At 41.3% G+C, this 18,747-nt stretch overlaps 1 protein-coding gene across 1 annotated transcript in view; it reads right to left on the bottom strand.

The window, feature by feature from the left end:
* slc6a17 (solute carrier family 6 member 17) overlaps positions 1 to 7,582 on the bottom strand; it is a 23,953-nt gene extending 16,371 nt beyond the window's left edge. The window contains exons 1-2 of the mRNA XM_005732833.2: positions 7,208 to 7,582; positions 3,039 to 3,445 (exon numbers count right to left, since the gene is read on the bottom strand). Coding sequence (XP_005732890.1) covers positions 3,039 to 3,339 — 301 coding nt within the window. The 5' untranslated portion in view covers positions 3,340 to 3,445; positions 7,208 to 7,582. The remainder of the gene's footprint in view (positions 1 to 3,038; positions 3,446 to 7,207) is intronic.
* Between the last annotated feature and the right edge of the window lie 11,165 nt (positions 7,583 to 18,747).

Here is an 18,747-nt window from a genome sequence, read left to right as displayed (position 1 = left end):
ATATATATATATATATATATATCCATATATCCATGTGCTAAGTTGTCTCTCAGCATTAAAAATCTGCTGAAGAGCTGTGGCTTGACCTACATCACTTTATGCTGAATATCTTGCTCAGCAATGGTAATTTCTAACTAGGCAGTTATACCAAAACAAGGCAACCACAGCAAATGACTCTGACACCTTCTGCTCTGGACTGAATTCTTGTACTTGTACTATTTCTTGTACCTTATTGCAGGCCTGAGCTGCAGCAAACCTTGAAGTTAGAGACACTCGCTACTCAGAGACACATTAAAGCATTAATAACATTTATAACAGTTTTAATTATTGTGGTTATGTGGATGAATTTTATTGTTGCGATCTTGTGTAATTTTTCTCAGCGCTCTTTATCTTAGACTCAATGATATTTATTGAATGAACAAACGCAACCAATTAAGTGAAAAAACAGGAGATAGATTAGTTGAAATTACTCGCATATTTCGTTCTGTGATGTGATGGAAATGAGGGATTTATGACAGCAAATAATGTAGAATTATTATTTATGTCAATCATCAAACGTGAGCATATTTGAGCAAATAGTTTCCAGGCACACACAGGGTTATGGACAGGAGTGAGGAGAGCAAACAAATGCTTAAAGGTTAAAGAAAATCAGTGAGTGCTGTTAAGTTAACTACTCCCATCTGGCCACTTATTTAATGAAATATTTTACAGAACTAATAAAAAAAATCACTTTAACTGCCTTGGCTTGGCACCTCCTGTTAACATTACTCAGCACCCTGAAGGATACATGTTCACCATGGGTGGCCTGTTTATAGGAAGCGAAACCCAAACCCAGCAAATATTATTTACTCCAACTTTGGTCACAAAAAATGTTCAGGTTTTTCTGCTTCTATCAGACAGCCAAACCAAATTCATGCACACATATTCATCCACCTACCCACACTTTTTTCTAGTGCTGAGTACGCAGGATTAAGCTACAACACACCTGAAAGATAGAGACATATCTATAGGGACTTCAAAGCTTCAACAATATTTACGAGAGTTTTGATTGTTGTGTTCGTGCGTCTGAATGTGGAGACTGTTTTGAGTGACGGGATTTATTACTGTGATCTTGTGTACATGTAATTTATTCTTAGCTCTCTTGTAATAGAGAGCTTAACCTTAATGAGACTTCTTGAATAAATAAACTTACCTAACTAGGTGGGACTTAAATTAGCTGAAATCACTCACATTTTTCTGTCTGTGATGTGATGGAAATTAACTTTTATGGCAATCACTAAATGTGAACATTGTTACTCAACTCATATTTGAGCAAATAGTTTCCAGGCAGGACTGTGGAGAGGAAACAAATACCATGCTTAAGGAAAGGACAAAATATAAAAACAGTGAGTGCTGTTAACTGCTCCCATCTGGCCACTTATTCCAGTTCTATGAGACAGCAAACTACAGGGTGGGCCATTTATATGGATACACCGTAATAACATGGGAATGGTTGGTGATCTTAAAGTCCTGTTTGTGGCACATTAGTATATGTGAGGGGGCAAACTCCTCAAGATGGGTGGTGACCATGGTGGCCATTTAGAAGTCGGCCATCTTGGATACAACTTTTGTTTTTTCAATAGGAAGAGGGCCATGTGACACATCAAACATATTGGTCACAAGAAAAACAATGGTGTGCTTGGTTTCAACGTAACTTTATTCTTTCATGAGTTATTTACAAGTTTCTCTTTGTTCACAGCCATTGACATGTCGAAGAGGTTAACACGTGAGGAGCGGATCTAAATTGTGTTGATATCTGGTGAACGCAGTAACCGGGTCATTGCAGCAGATTTCAATGCAAGACACCCTACGAGACCACCCATCTCCCATGCTACAGTCAGCAAACTGCTTGCTAAGTTTCGTGAAACTGGTTCAGTGTTGGATTTACCAAAATGTGGACGCAAGAAAACTGTCACTAATGAAGAAACATCAGTGGCTGTCCTAGCTTCATTCAGCAAGAGCCCACAGCGTAGCACTCGCCGCATGTCACTGGAGAGTGGCATTAGTTGAACATCCCTTCTACGGATATTAGCTACTCACAAATGGCACCCTTACAAACTCCAGCTACTGCAGCATCTCAACGAGGATGACCCAGATCGGTGCACAGAATTTGCAGAATGGGCAAAACAAATTGGAACAGGACCCTCAGTTCACGCAGAAGATTTCGTTCAGTGATGAGACAAACTTTCATGTGAATGGTGAAGTTAACAAACCAAATCACCGCTATTGGTCTGACACTAACCCACATTGGATGGATCCCTCCAAGACTGTTGGACCAACAAAAGTGATGGTTTGGTGTGGTATATGGGGTACAATTATAGTGGGTCCATTCTTCATCAATGGAATCCTCAAGGCCACTGGATATTTGAAATTGCTGCATGATGATGTGTTTCCCTCTTTATGCACTGAAGCTGGCACGCTCCCTGAGTTTTTCCAGCAAGATGGTGCACCACCACATTATGGGTGCCAGGTCCGAGCATTCCTAGATCAACAGTTTCCTGGAAAGTGGATTGGTCGTCATGGGCCAGTTGAATGGTCCGCAAGGTCTGAAACTACGGATACTGGATGCCTGTGCTGGCATTTCTCCTGCGGTGTTGCTATCAGTGTGTGAAGAGTGGGAGAAGAGGGTTGCATTGACAATCCAACACAATGGGCAGCACATTGAACACATTTTATAAGTGGTCAGAAACTTGTAAATAACTCATGAAAGAATAAAGTTACGTTGAAACCAAGCACACCATTGTTTTTCTTGTGACATTACCAATAAGTTTGATGTGTCACATGGCCCTCTTCCTATTGAAAAAACAAAAGTTGTATCCAAGATGGCTGACTTCTAAATGGCCACCATGGTCACCGTCCATTTTGAGGAGTTTGCCCCTCACATATACTAATGTGCCACAAACAGGACTTTAATATCACCAACCATTCCCATGTTATTACGGTGTATCCATATAAATGGCCCACCCTGTAGTTACAAATTCACGTATTCATCCACTTACCTCCACCATTTTTCTGGCACAAGTAGGGAAACCTCCAGACGTTCCCCAGACCCACAGAGAAGCCCACCTGGGCCAGGATGTACTCCAACTTGTTGTTCCATGCTGGTCGGCCATCCTCTGCATCTGGGTCAGGAGAAGGCAGCAGGGCCTTTACTGGCGCAGTAGAGCCAGGACTTAGACCCATACTCATCTGACTGCTCTTATAGTCCATGGGGTGCTCCAGAGACAGCAGGTCAGCCACTGACTCAGTGACCGGCTCATTGCTGTGCTCCCGCTGAGTCACCTTGGTATTCTTTGGCATGGCTGCGAGACCGGGGCGTTGACAGAAGCAAGAAGATGAGAGCCAGGAGAGAGAATGGATGGAGGCTGGCAAGTTTCCAGGGGATGAACTTTGTGGTTTAGTAGGTCTGCAAAGAGAAAAAACCCCCAAAGTTTTAATCTAACCTTTCATTATGATTGATATAATGATATTTTATGTACAAAACTCCTTCTGGTAATTGTTCATCCATCATTATTTCTTCTTTTTTTTTAAAGCAATGTTTTTTGTGAATTTTGCACAATGAAGATTTTACAGAAGGAAAATCACACAGTACAGAACTGCAGCCAGAATCAAGCTAAAAGTGGCACCATGGTTTTCTTTAAAAAATGCAATTAATTCAAGAATATAAAGAAGAAAAATTACTGTTAAAAATAGCTCGTTTCAGGCCTATAAAGCATCACAAGCCCAATTCAGGAGCCACACTAATGGAACATGATATAGAGCATGTTGCTTCAACTAGTTTCCAGAACTCAAAACGTTTCTAAAAACAGCAGCACTTCAGAGCCATGAGGCATTTCAGTAATCCAATTCATTGTGGTGAATGAGGTACAAAGATTGAAACACAATCCATTTCACAGCAGGGCCCATTTTACTAAAGTTGGGTCATGTGAATAGGATGACCAGCAGCATAAAGCCTGTCTGTGTGACTACTGGTTTCAAGAAAAAGCAGTAAAACTAAGGCCTCTGAGCAGATTTCATCAGTTATTAGTGTCTGTATACTTTTCTTCTTATTGCACAACTTCAAAATCTTGACTACATGTTATTTTAACATTTTTGATGCTGATCGAGCACAGTAATAACTTCTTGTGTTAATTTTTCAGTGGCCCGTTACTTTTTGTCCAGAAGATGTGAGTCTCTTGGAATTGCGCTAATATTAGCCTATCCATCCATTCATACAAGGGTCCTAGCCTATCCCAGCTGTCATATTATTATAAATATTAAGTAATTTAATAACAAACCCAAATTTAGCATTACACTCTCATATGCATCGATGGACATTTATGCACTAAACATCCTGTTTACTTCATGTTTTGGTTTTCTATGGAAGCAGAAGCAGTATAGAAACACAGCACAGGATCATTAACACTTCAGACACATCCACCAAACAGGAGCAGGAATACTTGCCCACTGTTGCATATTCCTGCAACACCTTTGCTTGCAGCAGAACTAGTCTGAAATCTAGTGGGGTCATCTTTCCACAGTTAGCCCCACAAAGACACGGTGTAACAGGGCAAGCACTTGTTTTACTGTAATTATGTCCCGAGCTTTTTTGACAATGAAAAACTCAGCTCAAGCAACTCAGCTACATTTGTAATCAACTGAGGCTAAAGTAAAATACAAACAAATAAACAGCTTGTATGTATGTTATAATAAGTCACTGATGATTCAAGCATCTGAGTATTAGTGGTATGGTACCGGTGTTAGTCTGGTCTTGCCCACAAAAATTTGTTTACCTTCACCTCCGTTCCTAAATTGACCGCAGTTTAGTCAGATATTCAATTGGAAAAATGACTAAAAATCATGAAAATTAAAAAAAGGGAGTAAAATAAGTGAAGATCTGCCTTAAACTATACCGAATGTGTTGAGTGAAATAGCTGCACTGCACATGACGAGGGGTGGTCTTTGTGTCGGTGATCTACTCCTGCAATAAAACACAGTGGGAAACCCAGTAAACAGCAGCAACCTAATTCTTTTTAAATTAAAATGTAAATTTGTGGTTGCAAGCATGAAAGCTCAAACTGACATGCTTGACCTTCAAAGACTGGTGTGAAAATCACGTGAAGACACTGTGAGAAAGTTACTCTTTGCTGTAAATGTCAAAAGAGCTGCTAAAGGAGTAGTGGATGAATGAAAACAGACCTTGAAGGCAGACCCCCTCAACCTGCCCTGTCTCCTACCCCCTCTTTTGCTGTTGTTTCGCTGTGTGGGAGGAGTTTGATCTGACTTTTCACTCTGGCAGTTCAAGAACAGAGAATAGAAGCCAGAGGTGTTTGATCTGAAGACAAAACTTCTAATCTTAAAAAACAGATGCACTCGACTGAAATCAGAGCCGGTCCTGTACTCACAGCGACTTCTCAAAGAATAGTTGCCAGCCGGCCAGACTCTTAAGCCCATCCAAAGTCTGAACCAGTAGCACGCACATCAAATTCCTCAACTGCAGTCACGACACGCAGCAGCTCGGAAGCTGAGTGCTCGAAACAGATCCCAGAACAGCGGTGACCTTTCCCACAGCGGTCTACAACTGCACAATACTGACTCATCATCACACACTCTCTGAATGAGGTGTGAAACAACAGTGTGCATGTTTGCAAAACAAAATTATTTTTTGACTCAGCTGCAGTTTTGGCACTTGCAACCTGGAGCCCTGCAAGAATGTCCACATGATGTTTTTGCCCTATTTTCCAAACGAATGGAAATATTGGTATAGTTAGTAACAAACTGGCCTAATTTCTACTTATGGGTTGGGATGATGGTGGTCTGTTAGACACAAATGGCAGATAGGATTGCCACTGTGACCTACTAATAGCATGTGGTGAAAGTTTTCGATGTTGTTGTAGCAGTACACAGCAATTTTCTGGGTTTCACAGTATGTGCTGACACAGATGGTGCATTACAGAGACAGCAGGACTTCACATACAGTGCAAGACACTGTTACAGATTATGACTCAGTTGTCAATCACCATCTGAGGGAAACAAAGTGACAAGAAGTGTTTTTGTTTCTTTCAGAATACTTTGAAAAATGATTGTGCTTGCACAGAAAACAGAACATTCATGCAAAGGATAATGTGCTGCAGACTTTAAAGCGTTTGCTTTCCAAAGGAGTGATGGCAATAGACCCCTGTGGCTCGTGTGTGTGGCTGCCTCCTCAGAGGCAGATGCTTGTTCCTGCTTCTTCTTCCTGGAACTGTATTCCCAACTCTCCTCAGACAGTTTTGTGTTGATGATGTAACAGCGCAGGTTCTCTACAAAGATATGCTCCACTTTTATCTAGTGTGGTTGCTAAGCAATGGCTCTTCCTGCAAAATTGAAATCCCATCCCTGCAGCATCAGTGGTCGCCTGCCTCTCCTCTCACCATCTCAAATGGACAGACATAATATGCCCTGAAGGACGGCTGCAAATAACACAGAGCTACTGTGACAGAACAGTGGGAAGGAGAGAGTGGGGATACTGAAGGTGACAGTTTGTTGTGGGATCTGTTGCACTGTCAATCAGGCAGCAATCACAAACGGTCTCACTTGCAGATCTTAGATTTGACTCATTTCTGGATAGAAGATGGTGTCACTGTTGCATTTGGTTAGATGGCACGATGCCATGCAGGGACCACGAAACTGATTCGCTCCTGAACAACAAAGAGGCAGAAGGTGGGATCAGAACATCACCTGTGTGGCCATGTTCAAGCATCCTTCAGGCATGTTTTACACAGGCCCGTGGTCATAAGCACGAGAAGTAACTCTATACGTGTGTATAACCTCTGATACCTTGTCAAGGTCAAACCAACCACCTTATAATAAAAATGCGGAATTGCAAAAGGCACCGATGTAAGTCAGCAGATGATCCGCCTCCCCGCAGAATTTGTTATATTTGAGTCAAATTTGGACACACATGGCGCGACCGCGTCAAGCAGGGGATTAATAAACGACGCACACCGTGAATGGCGCGGCGAAGCCACCATTTGTCAGGTGATGTGTTGAAAGCTGTCGCTCTTCTCTGTTAAATGACTTCAAGTAGGATGTTTTTGCAACTGTGCAAGTGCATCGCGACAATACAAAACAATTTACTCGTCTCAGAGCTACACCACGAATGCATTAATAAATAACACAAAAATTGTTACCGGACTGCGTTTCTTACCTTTTGCTGTGTGTAGAATCGGTTAGAACGACTCACTGTGATAACATACATCCAACGTACGATAAACTAGCTTCATTCAGGCACGGTCTCCGTATGCACCATCTCTGCGCGTAAAGAGATGCAAAATCACAGCTTCCAGTCACATAGGGCGCATGGTGCGTAAAGTCTGACGCAGGAGCTCGGCGCCTGCCACAAGTTTGGGCTCCTATAATCACATTAACTTGAGCAGGTAACAATTTATTGCAACCGTTTGTCTCTCTATGTAATGTTCTCTAGATCTGAAAAACACACCCGCTCACGCTTCTGGTTTCCACGTGGTTATGGCTGTGTTGTGGAATAAATCACCCCCCAATAGGATGGAGAAATTACTATGGTAAGTCACGACGGTGTCTGACGCAGGTTTGACTCATCCGCTCGTGCGCACGTCAGCAGTTGATCCGAACATCTGCAGTGGTCCCAGGATGTTAAGATAATAGGGGCGTCACACAGGTAGCCTTTAATCAGATGGGTCAAAGGAACTGACTGAATATGCTAATGTGCAAATTGCCTTCGTCTTATTATTATTATTATTATTATTATTATTATTATTATTATTATTATTATTATTATTATTATTATTGCATTGGGCCAGATTTCCCCCCACACTCTTTAAAGTTAACTGGCACAGTTCACTGCTCAGTTGTCTTTGGTCCTTAACTAACAGGCGTGTCGATGTGTACCCACAATTAAAATAGGTGTGAAACGATGGCAGAGTCATTTTTCTCTCTGACACTAGTAATTTATTCTGCGTGTGGCTCTCCTGCCTCACTGGGTGGCTCGCCCCCCACCACCACATATACAGTAGACAGGTCTGCTGCACAACCTTGTAGTTTTCATTCCAGTAGTTTGCTGGATGATGACACAACACGGATGACAACATGGTAGATGCTCTTGGTAACATCGTCTGCCTGTGCCTGGGAGTTGTGAGTTAAACAAGGATACAGTCACAGTTTATTAACTATCACAAACCCAAAATATGCCCATAGAGCCAGATATATGTTGGGTCTTCACAGTTCAGGTGTTTATTCTCAGCTACTACTTTGCACCATAGTCCACCCTATGATTAGAAACCTTAAAAGGAATAAATGTGGAGGACAGTCTAACCCTTCTGTACGTGCTAACCTCGGGATAATCTCTGCTTCCATCACAAGACTCACACAAAACACACACTTCCCTCTCCTCCCTTTCTCACTCACTCACAAGTATACCGCATCTAACTGGCAACATGTATGCACAGTATGCTTCCTGTCTCCTTCAATTCACTCATGTGACTCACTTTCCAAGGGCTGGCTGCTGGGATCAGTTGCCATAGCAACAACTGATCATATGATGGTTACTCACCCTGTGAGCATTTTCATTTCTTTTCTCTTTTTTTTCCAGCCTCCTCCTCCTCCTCTCGAGTACCTACTGGCATTCTGCACCACGGCAGTGAATGACCCGCTAAAGTATAGTATAACATCCCTCCACTTTACAAAATAAAAACTTATTGCAGGACTGATTTTCCTGCTTGTGGTTCATTGCTTCTGGTGTGTGACTCGACTCGTAAATATAGAGTTTATCACACCTTTAAATTATGCAACAGAAGACACAGTGTCCTCCCGCATCCTGTCGTAACTGCAATTCTAGTGTTGCATTAATCACCTAAAGCTTCATGAATAACCACAAGCTATAATTCTCAGTGATGGCTTTAAATAACTAGATGAAAATCACATTTCATGTGACAAATAGTGGCAAAGGAGAAATTTATGTTATGGGCATGAACATGACTCGCCATCACTACAGCTCTGATCTCAAACATCTCAACCCTGTGCCGGGTTATTTTTATGTACAGCACAGACAGTAGGTGAGGGACAAGCTGCGGCGAGACCGATGGATACGGCCTTAATATTTCACATGTTGTTAAGTTAGAGCACAGAACAGAGGGGTAATGAGCCACTTGATTGGACTGTGATTTACTGAGCCTTTTAAGATCATTTATAAGGGTTTAGTTCTGTGGAGATGAACTGCTAAACACCCAGAAAATTGAGACACACTGAAGCGGAGACCGACTGCAATTTCATCTCAGTGCTCTTGCACTAAATTACAAAGAGCGCCCCATCAAATATAGATTTTATTCTGAATGTGAATATAGGATTGAGCAAGTGATGGATAACCCGCTTACCCACTTCACTGCTCAATTAGGTGTAATGGTTTTGTTCAGCTTGAATGATAATTGTGAATGAAGGTGATGTTTATATAATAGATAGTATTGTGGATGGAGCACCAGCCCTTTCCTTTCCTCCACCCTCAGGAGAACCAAGTTGCCAGGTCACAAATTAAACATGCTGACGAGCACCAGCGGGTAAAATGTGATCCACGTCTCCGGGGGTGTTTCTGTGTAGCTCAGCCTCGTCGGGACTTACGATTCAATTTTGTCTCTTTGCTCTCCCCCCCTTTTTTTTGCTATTGATGGTGCAGTCTCAACTCTGCTAGTGTGCTGACACCTTTCCTACTCCCCTTTGGGTGTGAGAGTGCAGACACTGGAAAGAGGTGAGCAAATGAGGAGGGATGGATAATTCAGCCAGTCTGACTGAACTGCTGCCTTTCTCTCTGTGAATAAGGGGAAAGAAGTGTGCTGCAGGGCAACTGTACTCTGCAGTAAAGCCTTTTTCGTGCAACATCACCAAGAGGGCAGTACACTGTTGTTGAGGAGAAATAACTCATTTGTATTCCTCACCTGCCTCTGCCTATTTCCCTTTAATCACCTGTCCGTGTTATTCAGGTGACAAGAGGCTCATTAGCACTCTGCTAAAGCTTCACTGCTCTTCCAGAGATAAAGAAAAATACACCAAAGTCATGACCACAAGAGGACAGGCATGAGTATTGATACTTGTGATGAATGTGGGGAGGTAAAATCAATTGCAGTGATTTAGCTGTGAGACTGATTCATTCTGATGTTTCATGATGGTGCATGATCATTTGACAATTTATGTTTGCTTAAATAGAAGCTTGGATTTGAGGCTCTTTTTCTTTCGCGTATATGAAGAAGCCTTGCTGCTTCCCAGAAGAATACATAATATAAATAGACAATGAAAACAACCTCTTGTCAAGAGAAACCTTCAGCTGTAAGGAAAAATCACGCCTGTTCATTTTTCCACTGCTTCATGCTGTTGATGATTGCAGGTCCTTATGTGCTGCCCTTTGCTTGTTTAAAATGCGGCGATAGTTTCATATTGCTTGAATTCTTTTGTGATTTTTTTCCCCTTCTATCATAAGAACTGCACTCGCTCACAACAGTTACTTCATAGATTATGGCTCTAGTGCATCTACCATGCATGCCTTATTCTCTGTGGTATCCTATAACATAGCATGTCTGTGGGTGTGTGGAAAGCAGGGGTTGCTGAAAATAGATCAAACAGCTTATCATGTCAGCAGGATTACTGCATCAACCCTTGTATTCTCTGTCGAATATGTTATGCAAGTTGTGTGTAGGGTGTTTGAGCCAATCAGCAGTATAGTATTATGGCCTAATTAGGATCCAAGCAGTGAAGCTGTATGGGCATCTGATGTTTCTACCTTTTCATACATCACTTTAGTCTTCTATTGGTGCCAATGGCCATACCAAGAACAGTAATACAAAAAAAACGCAGAACATGGCACACCGACTGAGACAAGTCCCCTAAGTCTTTTCACAAGTTTCATGTAAGCTGCTTCAGCATTTAAGCTCCAGCAGTGGGCCAAACTTGTTCTTCATTGATGCACTAAACTTTTACAACATACATGTAATTTTGAAAAAGGATGTTCCAGTGGATTCCATAAATTAAGTGGAACTCAACCTTTTTAATATAGATTTCATATTTTTTACACCATACAAACTTCCACCAAAGGTGATCTTTAGACCTACTGAGATCACTGGCAAAGCTGTCAAACAGAAAGCAACATCACAGCTCAACAATTGCTTCAAGCACGAAAAAAGGCCCAAGGATCTGAATGAGTTTTGCAAGGGCCTGACTGTGACAGCTAGATGACTCAGAGCATCTCCAAAGATGCAGCTTTCACCTATGTTCACCTGGGACAGCAACATCCAGGTGGATATTACTTTGCGATCGTGGCTCAAGAGTTGGGTGTTCATCTTGTAATCGGAAGGTTGCCGGTTTGAGCCCCGGCTCAGACAGTCTCGGTCGTTGACACTTCACCTACTGGTGATGGCCAGAGGGGCCGATGGCGCGATATGCCAGCTTCGCCTCTGTCAGTCTGATCCGGGGCAGATGTGGCTACAACTGTAGCTGCCTCCATCAGTGTGTGAATGTGAGAGTGAATGAATGGTGGAATTGTAAAGCGCTTTGAGGGTCTCGAAAAGCGCTATATAAATGCAATCCATTATTATTATTATTATTATTACAATGTAGCACCAAGCTAAGCATTGTTGCAAACCATGTACACCCTTTAATGGAAACAGTATTCTCTGATAGCTGTGGCCTCTTTCAGCAGCATAACGCGCTCACAGCAACAATTTTATGTAAACACTTATCCTCCCTGTTTGGTTCTCCAATAGACAGTTAGCCTCACTGTTTCAGACTTTACACTAAAAGAAATATAAAAACAGGGAAAACATCCAACTTGTACACTGAGCCTTATCATCAGGAAACCTATTGGCCCTTGTTGATTTTAATACGCATAAGCTTGTTGCCTGTATAGAAACAACAACACTTTAGGTCCAGGGTTGTTCCTCCTAAGTTCAAACAGAACAGTCTTACTAAAAGGCAAAATTTTAACCCATGTTAATTTTGTGATGGTTGCCTATTGCTTTATTATGCAACATCACATAATACAGAACCATTACTACAGCTGCAGCGCTATTATATTAACCATTTTAACCAGAGGATCACTGTAAACAGGGACTATGATATGAAAACCATCTTGACCCAGTCAGTGGCCTGTGAAAAGTCCACCTCTGACTGTACTGACACTTCTATGCCACCTCACAATGATTAATCCATGGTGATGTGTGCCAGGAGGGCACTGCAGTACTTAAAGAAGCAGAAAATGCATCGTTTTTGTTTTTTGTAACAAAAAAGACTGGAGAAAATGTTGGCACCGTGTCCACTGCATTCATGTCAAAAAACTATACTCCCTGGGGAGATTGTGAGTGTATGTACGTGCACTGTGTTGTGAGTGTGCAGTGTGTCTGGATACTGTTGGAGATGCTTTGTACAGCTGTATTAACTAAACTCCCCGTGCTGCTAATGTCTGTCTTGGTTAACCAGCCTAAACCACAGTCAATGCTGTAGGACAATTAAGAATGTAAGCTGCAGGAAGCTCTTTTTTTGTCATTTTTTCAGTGATATACCCAAATGGATTCATGTCATACCAACTGTTTATTCTATCAAGGTTTCATAATCAACTTCCTGTGCTGTCAATATGTCACATCAGTAATATGAATTCAGCTTTTCATGGCATTAATTTACTCAATTCTAGCATCAACACCTATGGCTTATTTTGTTCATGAATGAACACCTAATGGACCTGTTGTAAAGGTCACTGCTTACAAACAGATCACCGGGTGATTCATGATTCTCTGCCTCTGGTCTGCATGGCCGACAGTGCTTTAAATGAGCTGTCAAGTAAAGATGTCACAAAAACAGGAAGTTGTTTTACTATTATTACAGATAATAGTGTGTTTCTTTTAAATCCATCAGACATTATTCTTCAAAGTCCTAAAGGATTTTTGGATTCGGTCAATATAAGAAATCCTTATTTTCCTCCTCAGCTTCACAGTCCAGGCTCTTATTTGCGTCAACTGTGGTGGGTAATACTCTAAGCTTATGTAAAGCCAGTGCTGTTTCAGAGTAATGCTTAAAAATGCACATTTGTCAGATGATATGTAAATCTCCATTCCATCACATCCCAAACACACTCTGTTGGACTGAGATCTGGTCCTGTGGAGGCAATTTGAATGGAGGTGATTGTGGGAGGGAAGGGAGGATATCGCACAGTGGCTGCAACACAACATCCGTGGATTCGGCAACCCCACTGACAGAGGAACTGAACTAGACACTGAGAGAATCACAGCAGCACCCAGTCTCGTTCCTTCAGCCACTTCCACACTCCAGAGCCCAGACTCTCTATACAATTACAACATTAAATGAGCCAGGTCCTCAGGTTAGGGAACACAAAGAAGACTGGTCCTGACAGGATTACCGAGAAGGTGCTAAAAGTGTGTGCTGACCAACTATCACGTCTTCACCAACAAAAGACTGCAAAAATCATTTCTGTAAAATAAAAAAAATGACAATGTCAGTGACTATACCCCAATAGCACTTACATCTCTGGTGATGAAGTGCTTTGAAAGGCTGGTTTCACATCATATCAAACCTCCTATCTTCAACATGCACATTCAACACATATTCCTGAGGATGCCATTGCCATAACTCTCCAATGCACTGAGTGACTTAGAATGCGAGATTGCTCACAGAGATCCTACAGTTGTCAGCTTGGTGTTCAGAGAACAACCTGACACTGAACATCAGGAAAGCAAAGTTAAGGAAGAACGCTGCAGACTGGGACCCAACCAACAAATTCTGGGCTATCTTCATCTCTGCTGGACTGCAAACACCTCAGCAGTAACTGAAAAAGCTCAGCAGTGACTTCACTTCCTGAGAGCTCAGGAAGAATAACCTGAGCCAAAAGCTGCTGGTCACCTTTCTCCACTCCTCCATAGAAAGCATGGCTCTCACCTGCTCAACTTGCTGCCCCCTTGTTGCACTACAGGCTCCTAAAATAAAGGACAGCAGACTAAGAAACAGGCTGTTCTCAAGTGCCATAACAACAATGAAACCCTCACTTCTTCCTCCTCATCACCACTACCTCCACTTCCTCTTCCTGCAATAATTTCTCTCCGGTGTAATGTTCCAGCCAAGTGCAATATTTACTCAATGGGCAATACCTTAAATTATTAAAATACATTGTGCAGTATTGTCTCTTATCAATTAAGTCATAGTTTTTGTGCCATCATTCTGCTCTCCTTGATTTTAGTTGTGTAATGATAATTTTGAGCTTTGTTACATGGTGCACTATCCTTTTGGAAGCAGTTGTCATCAGATGGGTACACTCTGGTCACAAAGGAATAGATATGGTTAGTAAAAATACTAAGCTAGGATGTGACATATAAATGATACTATGATTAGCTGATTCTCTGCCCTGAAAATATCCTCCACACATTACAGGATGGAGCCATACTTTCATGTTCTTTACATCAACATTTTACTTGTTACCTGAATGTTGCTGCAGAATTCAAGGGTCATTAGCCCATCTAATGTTTTTCCAGACTTCCGTCAAAAGATTGTTGAGCCTTGGTAAATTGGAGCCTCAGTTTTCTGTTCTTAGCTGACAATAGTTGCACCAGGTGTAATCTTCCCCTGCTGTAGCCCATCTACTTCAAGATTTGACATGTTGTGTATTGAGATATGTTCTTGTGTTGGCTTCCTATCAGCTCGAAGCAGTTTGATCATACTCCTCCTGACACCTGACATCAACAAGGATTTTCATTTTTGCCACTCACTGGATATTTTCTTCCTTTCATCCTCTGTAAATTCTTGAGATTGCTGTGCGTGAACAATCCCAGTAGAGCGGATCTGCAGTTTCTGAAATACTCCGACCAGCACATCTGGCACCAACAAACAAGCCACCAAAATCACCTTTCTCCCCAACTGCTCGGTTTGAACTTTGGCTATCTGTCTTGACAGTGTCTACATACCTAAATGCACTGAATTGCTGCCATGAGATTGGCTGATTAGATATTTGCCTTAACACACAGTTGAGACGTTTTACTTAATTAAGTGACCAGTGACCAGTGTGTTCTCTATGATTCTGGGAGAGCCACTGTGATATTGTTGTGCCCTCTGTTGGTTAAAATTGTGAAAGCACCATGCAATGTGAAAAGATAAACTAGGTAATTAGATAACTACAATACAGCTAGTGTCCTGTTATGTCTGCATTGTTGAATAAATGGGAGGGTGAATTGAGAAAATATTACACATATTAATGCAATATCATCAAGAGATGATTTTAACACTGTTTGATTTAAAGTGTTTTATTGAGTCTGCTGTTCAACAACATCAGAAATGTTCAAATATTGATTGGTGTTTTTCCACAGGTTTGCGCAATTCTCCTCTTGTCTCAGAACGATTACCATCGTAATCCTCGCTCCTCCCTCCATCTCCTCTCCGGCTGTCGAGGCAGGCTGGTGAGACCTCTGCTGTGGAGGGAGGGCTTCATTGCCATCTGGGCTGCAGCAGGGAGTGGCAACCGAGACAGCACCAGCAAATGTACCCCAGATATGGGTGAATAAAAGCCTGTTTTTCTGCAGAGCTTAGAACTGAGGATAATCGGATAGGACAAAGAAAAAAACCTAAAGCCATCAAAATAACCAAGATGGCATGTAGGTATGGCCATAGCATAAATCAAAGACATCATCTCTAAAACCATTTGCAGTTACAACAAAATCAGTACTTTAAAAGAAAGCTTTAGATGCCAGGCTTTGCAGAGTATCCAGCTTCAAGGCCTTTTTGCAAACTCTTCTGGGATTATAGCATGTTACAGCTCAAATCAGGGATGTGTTTACTGCACATAGTGACCAAAAAGAGTGCATCTGAAAAAGCTTGGATTAGAGGGGAATTAATATGGTAATATAATCAGAAAACAAGAACCAAAACCAATGATTCTCAAATAGGAGAGAAGGCTACAGCAGAGCGTTGTTCCATGATCTGCTATGACACTAATGAGCAAATCTGTGTGCACGTTGTGCCACACAAACGAGGCATATACACTTGCAATAGGAAATGAACAAATGTTTTTTGGGTTGTTTTTTTTACTGGGTGCTTCATCTGAATATTTTAGCCAAGAATATGTCTGATGTACCCGCCTCTTCGGCTTGATTCGCTGTCCTTGTTCAGATGCATGTCTTCATCAGTAACAAGGCCAACAGTCACTGTGACAAATACCGCAGTTGTTCAGATGCCCTCATACAAAGCTTGGCCAGCTGCCGGCTCTCTCAGCAGACAGGTTTGTCTATTAGCCCCTCCTTCTCTGTGTGTTGCTCTCTCTCCCTCTCACAAAGATAAACGACCTCATCGCTGTCATCCCACCACGGCCGCCATCGATTATGGCCGCTCCCGTCTCACTCTCCCTTCACCCCACCCTCTTCTTATACCTCATTTAATTTGTTTTCTTCACCCCTCGTTGCCTTATTGATTGGAATGCAGGGTGGCAAAATCTTGATGTCTCTACTGCAGTCTGGTGTTTCTTTTGTAGTTGGACCTTAAAGTCATTGCAAAGGTTAAAAGCAAAGATAATGGAGCAATGAGAAGTCAGTGAGCTCACAGACCACACACACTAGTCTGTGCCAGGTTAAGATGCTTCACATGAAGAGTTACAAGTTACAAATGAGGACATAATTATTAGGCAGACATGAAATTTTCACTTTTAAAAAGTATTTTCAAAATCCAAACATCTGAGTTTGTTTGTTTGTTTGTTTGTTTGTTTGTTTGTATACTTACATTATTTTGCTCACAGAAACAAAAACGTTGCACAAATAACAAAAACTGCCAGGTTCAGAATATATTAGCCACTCTGACCCTAATCACCAATTGTGTACCCTTTTTCCTGGTAACAGGCTACACTTGTAGCAGTTGTACTTTCTTATGAAGTCTTTCACACATCCTGGGCAGTTCAGGTGCATTCTTCTTTGGCGAGTCTCTCGAGCTGCTCCAGATCTGGCATGAACTTTGGCCTGCAGTTCACACCACAGATTTTTAATGTGATTCAAGTCAGGGCTTTGTGCAGGCTGGTCAACAATGTTCACTTTGGTCCTCCGCAGGTAGTTCTTGACAAGAAGCAAAGTATGTTTTGGGTCAAAGGGATAATCCAGACCCAGTTTTGCTGTTGCCTGCTTGAAGTTTTCTTTCAAAATCTTCACCTACCTTTTTTCTTCATCATTCCTTCCACACTGATGAGATTCCCAGTTTCAGCCCCATGGTATAATACTCCTACACCGTAAAAAAAGAAAAATCCTAAAAAAAAAACAGCTGGGGCGCCAAAATAATACCAGAAAATAACAGAAAATAACTTTCCCATGAAAATACGGTTATTTTCAGTAATGACAATACAGTTTGTTGCCCTAATTTTACATGGGATTTTGCCTTTTTCAAGTGCTTTTAAACATTAAATTAGGAACATTTTAATGTGATTAAACAATGAAATTACCTATAAACAAGGTCAATGAAAGCGGCAATATGAATAATAATACTTAAATATACAGTTAGTTTAAATAATAATGGATTGCATTCATATAGCGCGTTACAATTCCCCTCTGGCCATCACCAGTAGGTGAAGTGTCTTGCCCAAGGACACAACGACGAGAGTGTGCGAGCCGGGGCTCGAACCGGCAACCTTCTGATTACAAGGCGAACTTCCAACTCTTGAGCCACAATCGCCCTAAATAACAATAATAATTATAATTATTTGATGTAAAAAAAAGTTTATAAGAATCATTTTATATATTTTTCCATAGCATTACATTTGAATTTAACAGTTCAATTTCAAATAATGGACAAATATTTGTTAAATTATGGTATATTTGTGAATGTATTTTAACAATCTCAATGTGCATGTGTACAGACAAATACGTTAAAAAAAACAAGAAAATTATGTTTTATTACATTTACAGTGATTTTACGTTAATTTACATTTGAAATGTAAAATCACAGTCTATTTATGTAAATTTAATAACATTCTAGAAGAACAGTACAAAACTGTAAAATACACAGTAAAATACTTTTATATTACATTACATTACAGTGTACCGCTGTTCTTCACTGTGGGGACGCTGTTGTATGCCTCTCCCATCCTTTTCTAAACACAAGCAATGTTTCTGTGGCAAAAGAGCTCGAGTTTTAGTTTAGTTTACTCACCAAAGGACATGCTTCCAGTATGCATAATCTTTCTCTTTAACTTTAGCATGCTTCAGCTTGGTTATAAGGTGTCTCTTCAGCAGAACTGTTTTTCTTCGTTTGTCATTCATGAGTGTCTTAGCAGTTGTTCCGGGGTCTTTAGATATCTCTCTCTCTCACCAGTTTTCTTTACAGAGTCTATAAACGTAATCTATGCTTCTTACAGAAAGCTGGTGTGCTGAGAATTTCATAAGGTGGGGGTGAGTTCACTTTAACGTTCACTCAGTTTTCACAGGTCAGACCACTCTTACCTTGAAACTCAGTGTTTATTGTGATCTCAACTATAGACCTGAAAATCGTTGTGACTGTTGCTGCTGATGCTGCATGGTTGCTGCACCATGAAATTGACAAAGTCTCAGACAGGCATAGTAACACCTGACAAATTAATTAAAACCATATTTGCAGTAATTTTCTGCCACAGTAGGTGTCTCTAGCAGCCCATTTTGACATGAAGACACACACACACACACACACACACACACACACACACACACACACACACACACACACACA

Source organism: Pundamilia nyererei, unplaced genomic scaffold (assembly GCF_000239375.1).
Source record: "Pundamilia nyererei isolate P.nyererei 1_Seehausen unplaced genomic scaffold, PunNye1.0 scaffold00049, whole genome shotgun sequence".
Taxonomy (NCBI): Eukaryota; Metazoa; Chordata; class Actinopteri; order Cichliformes; family Cichlidae; genus Pundamilia; species Pundamilia nyererei.
This window is presented reverse-complemented; position numbering and strand designations above follow the sequence as displayed.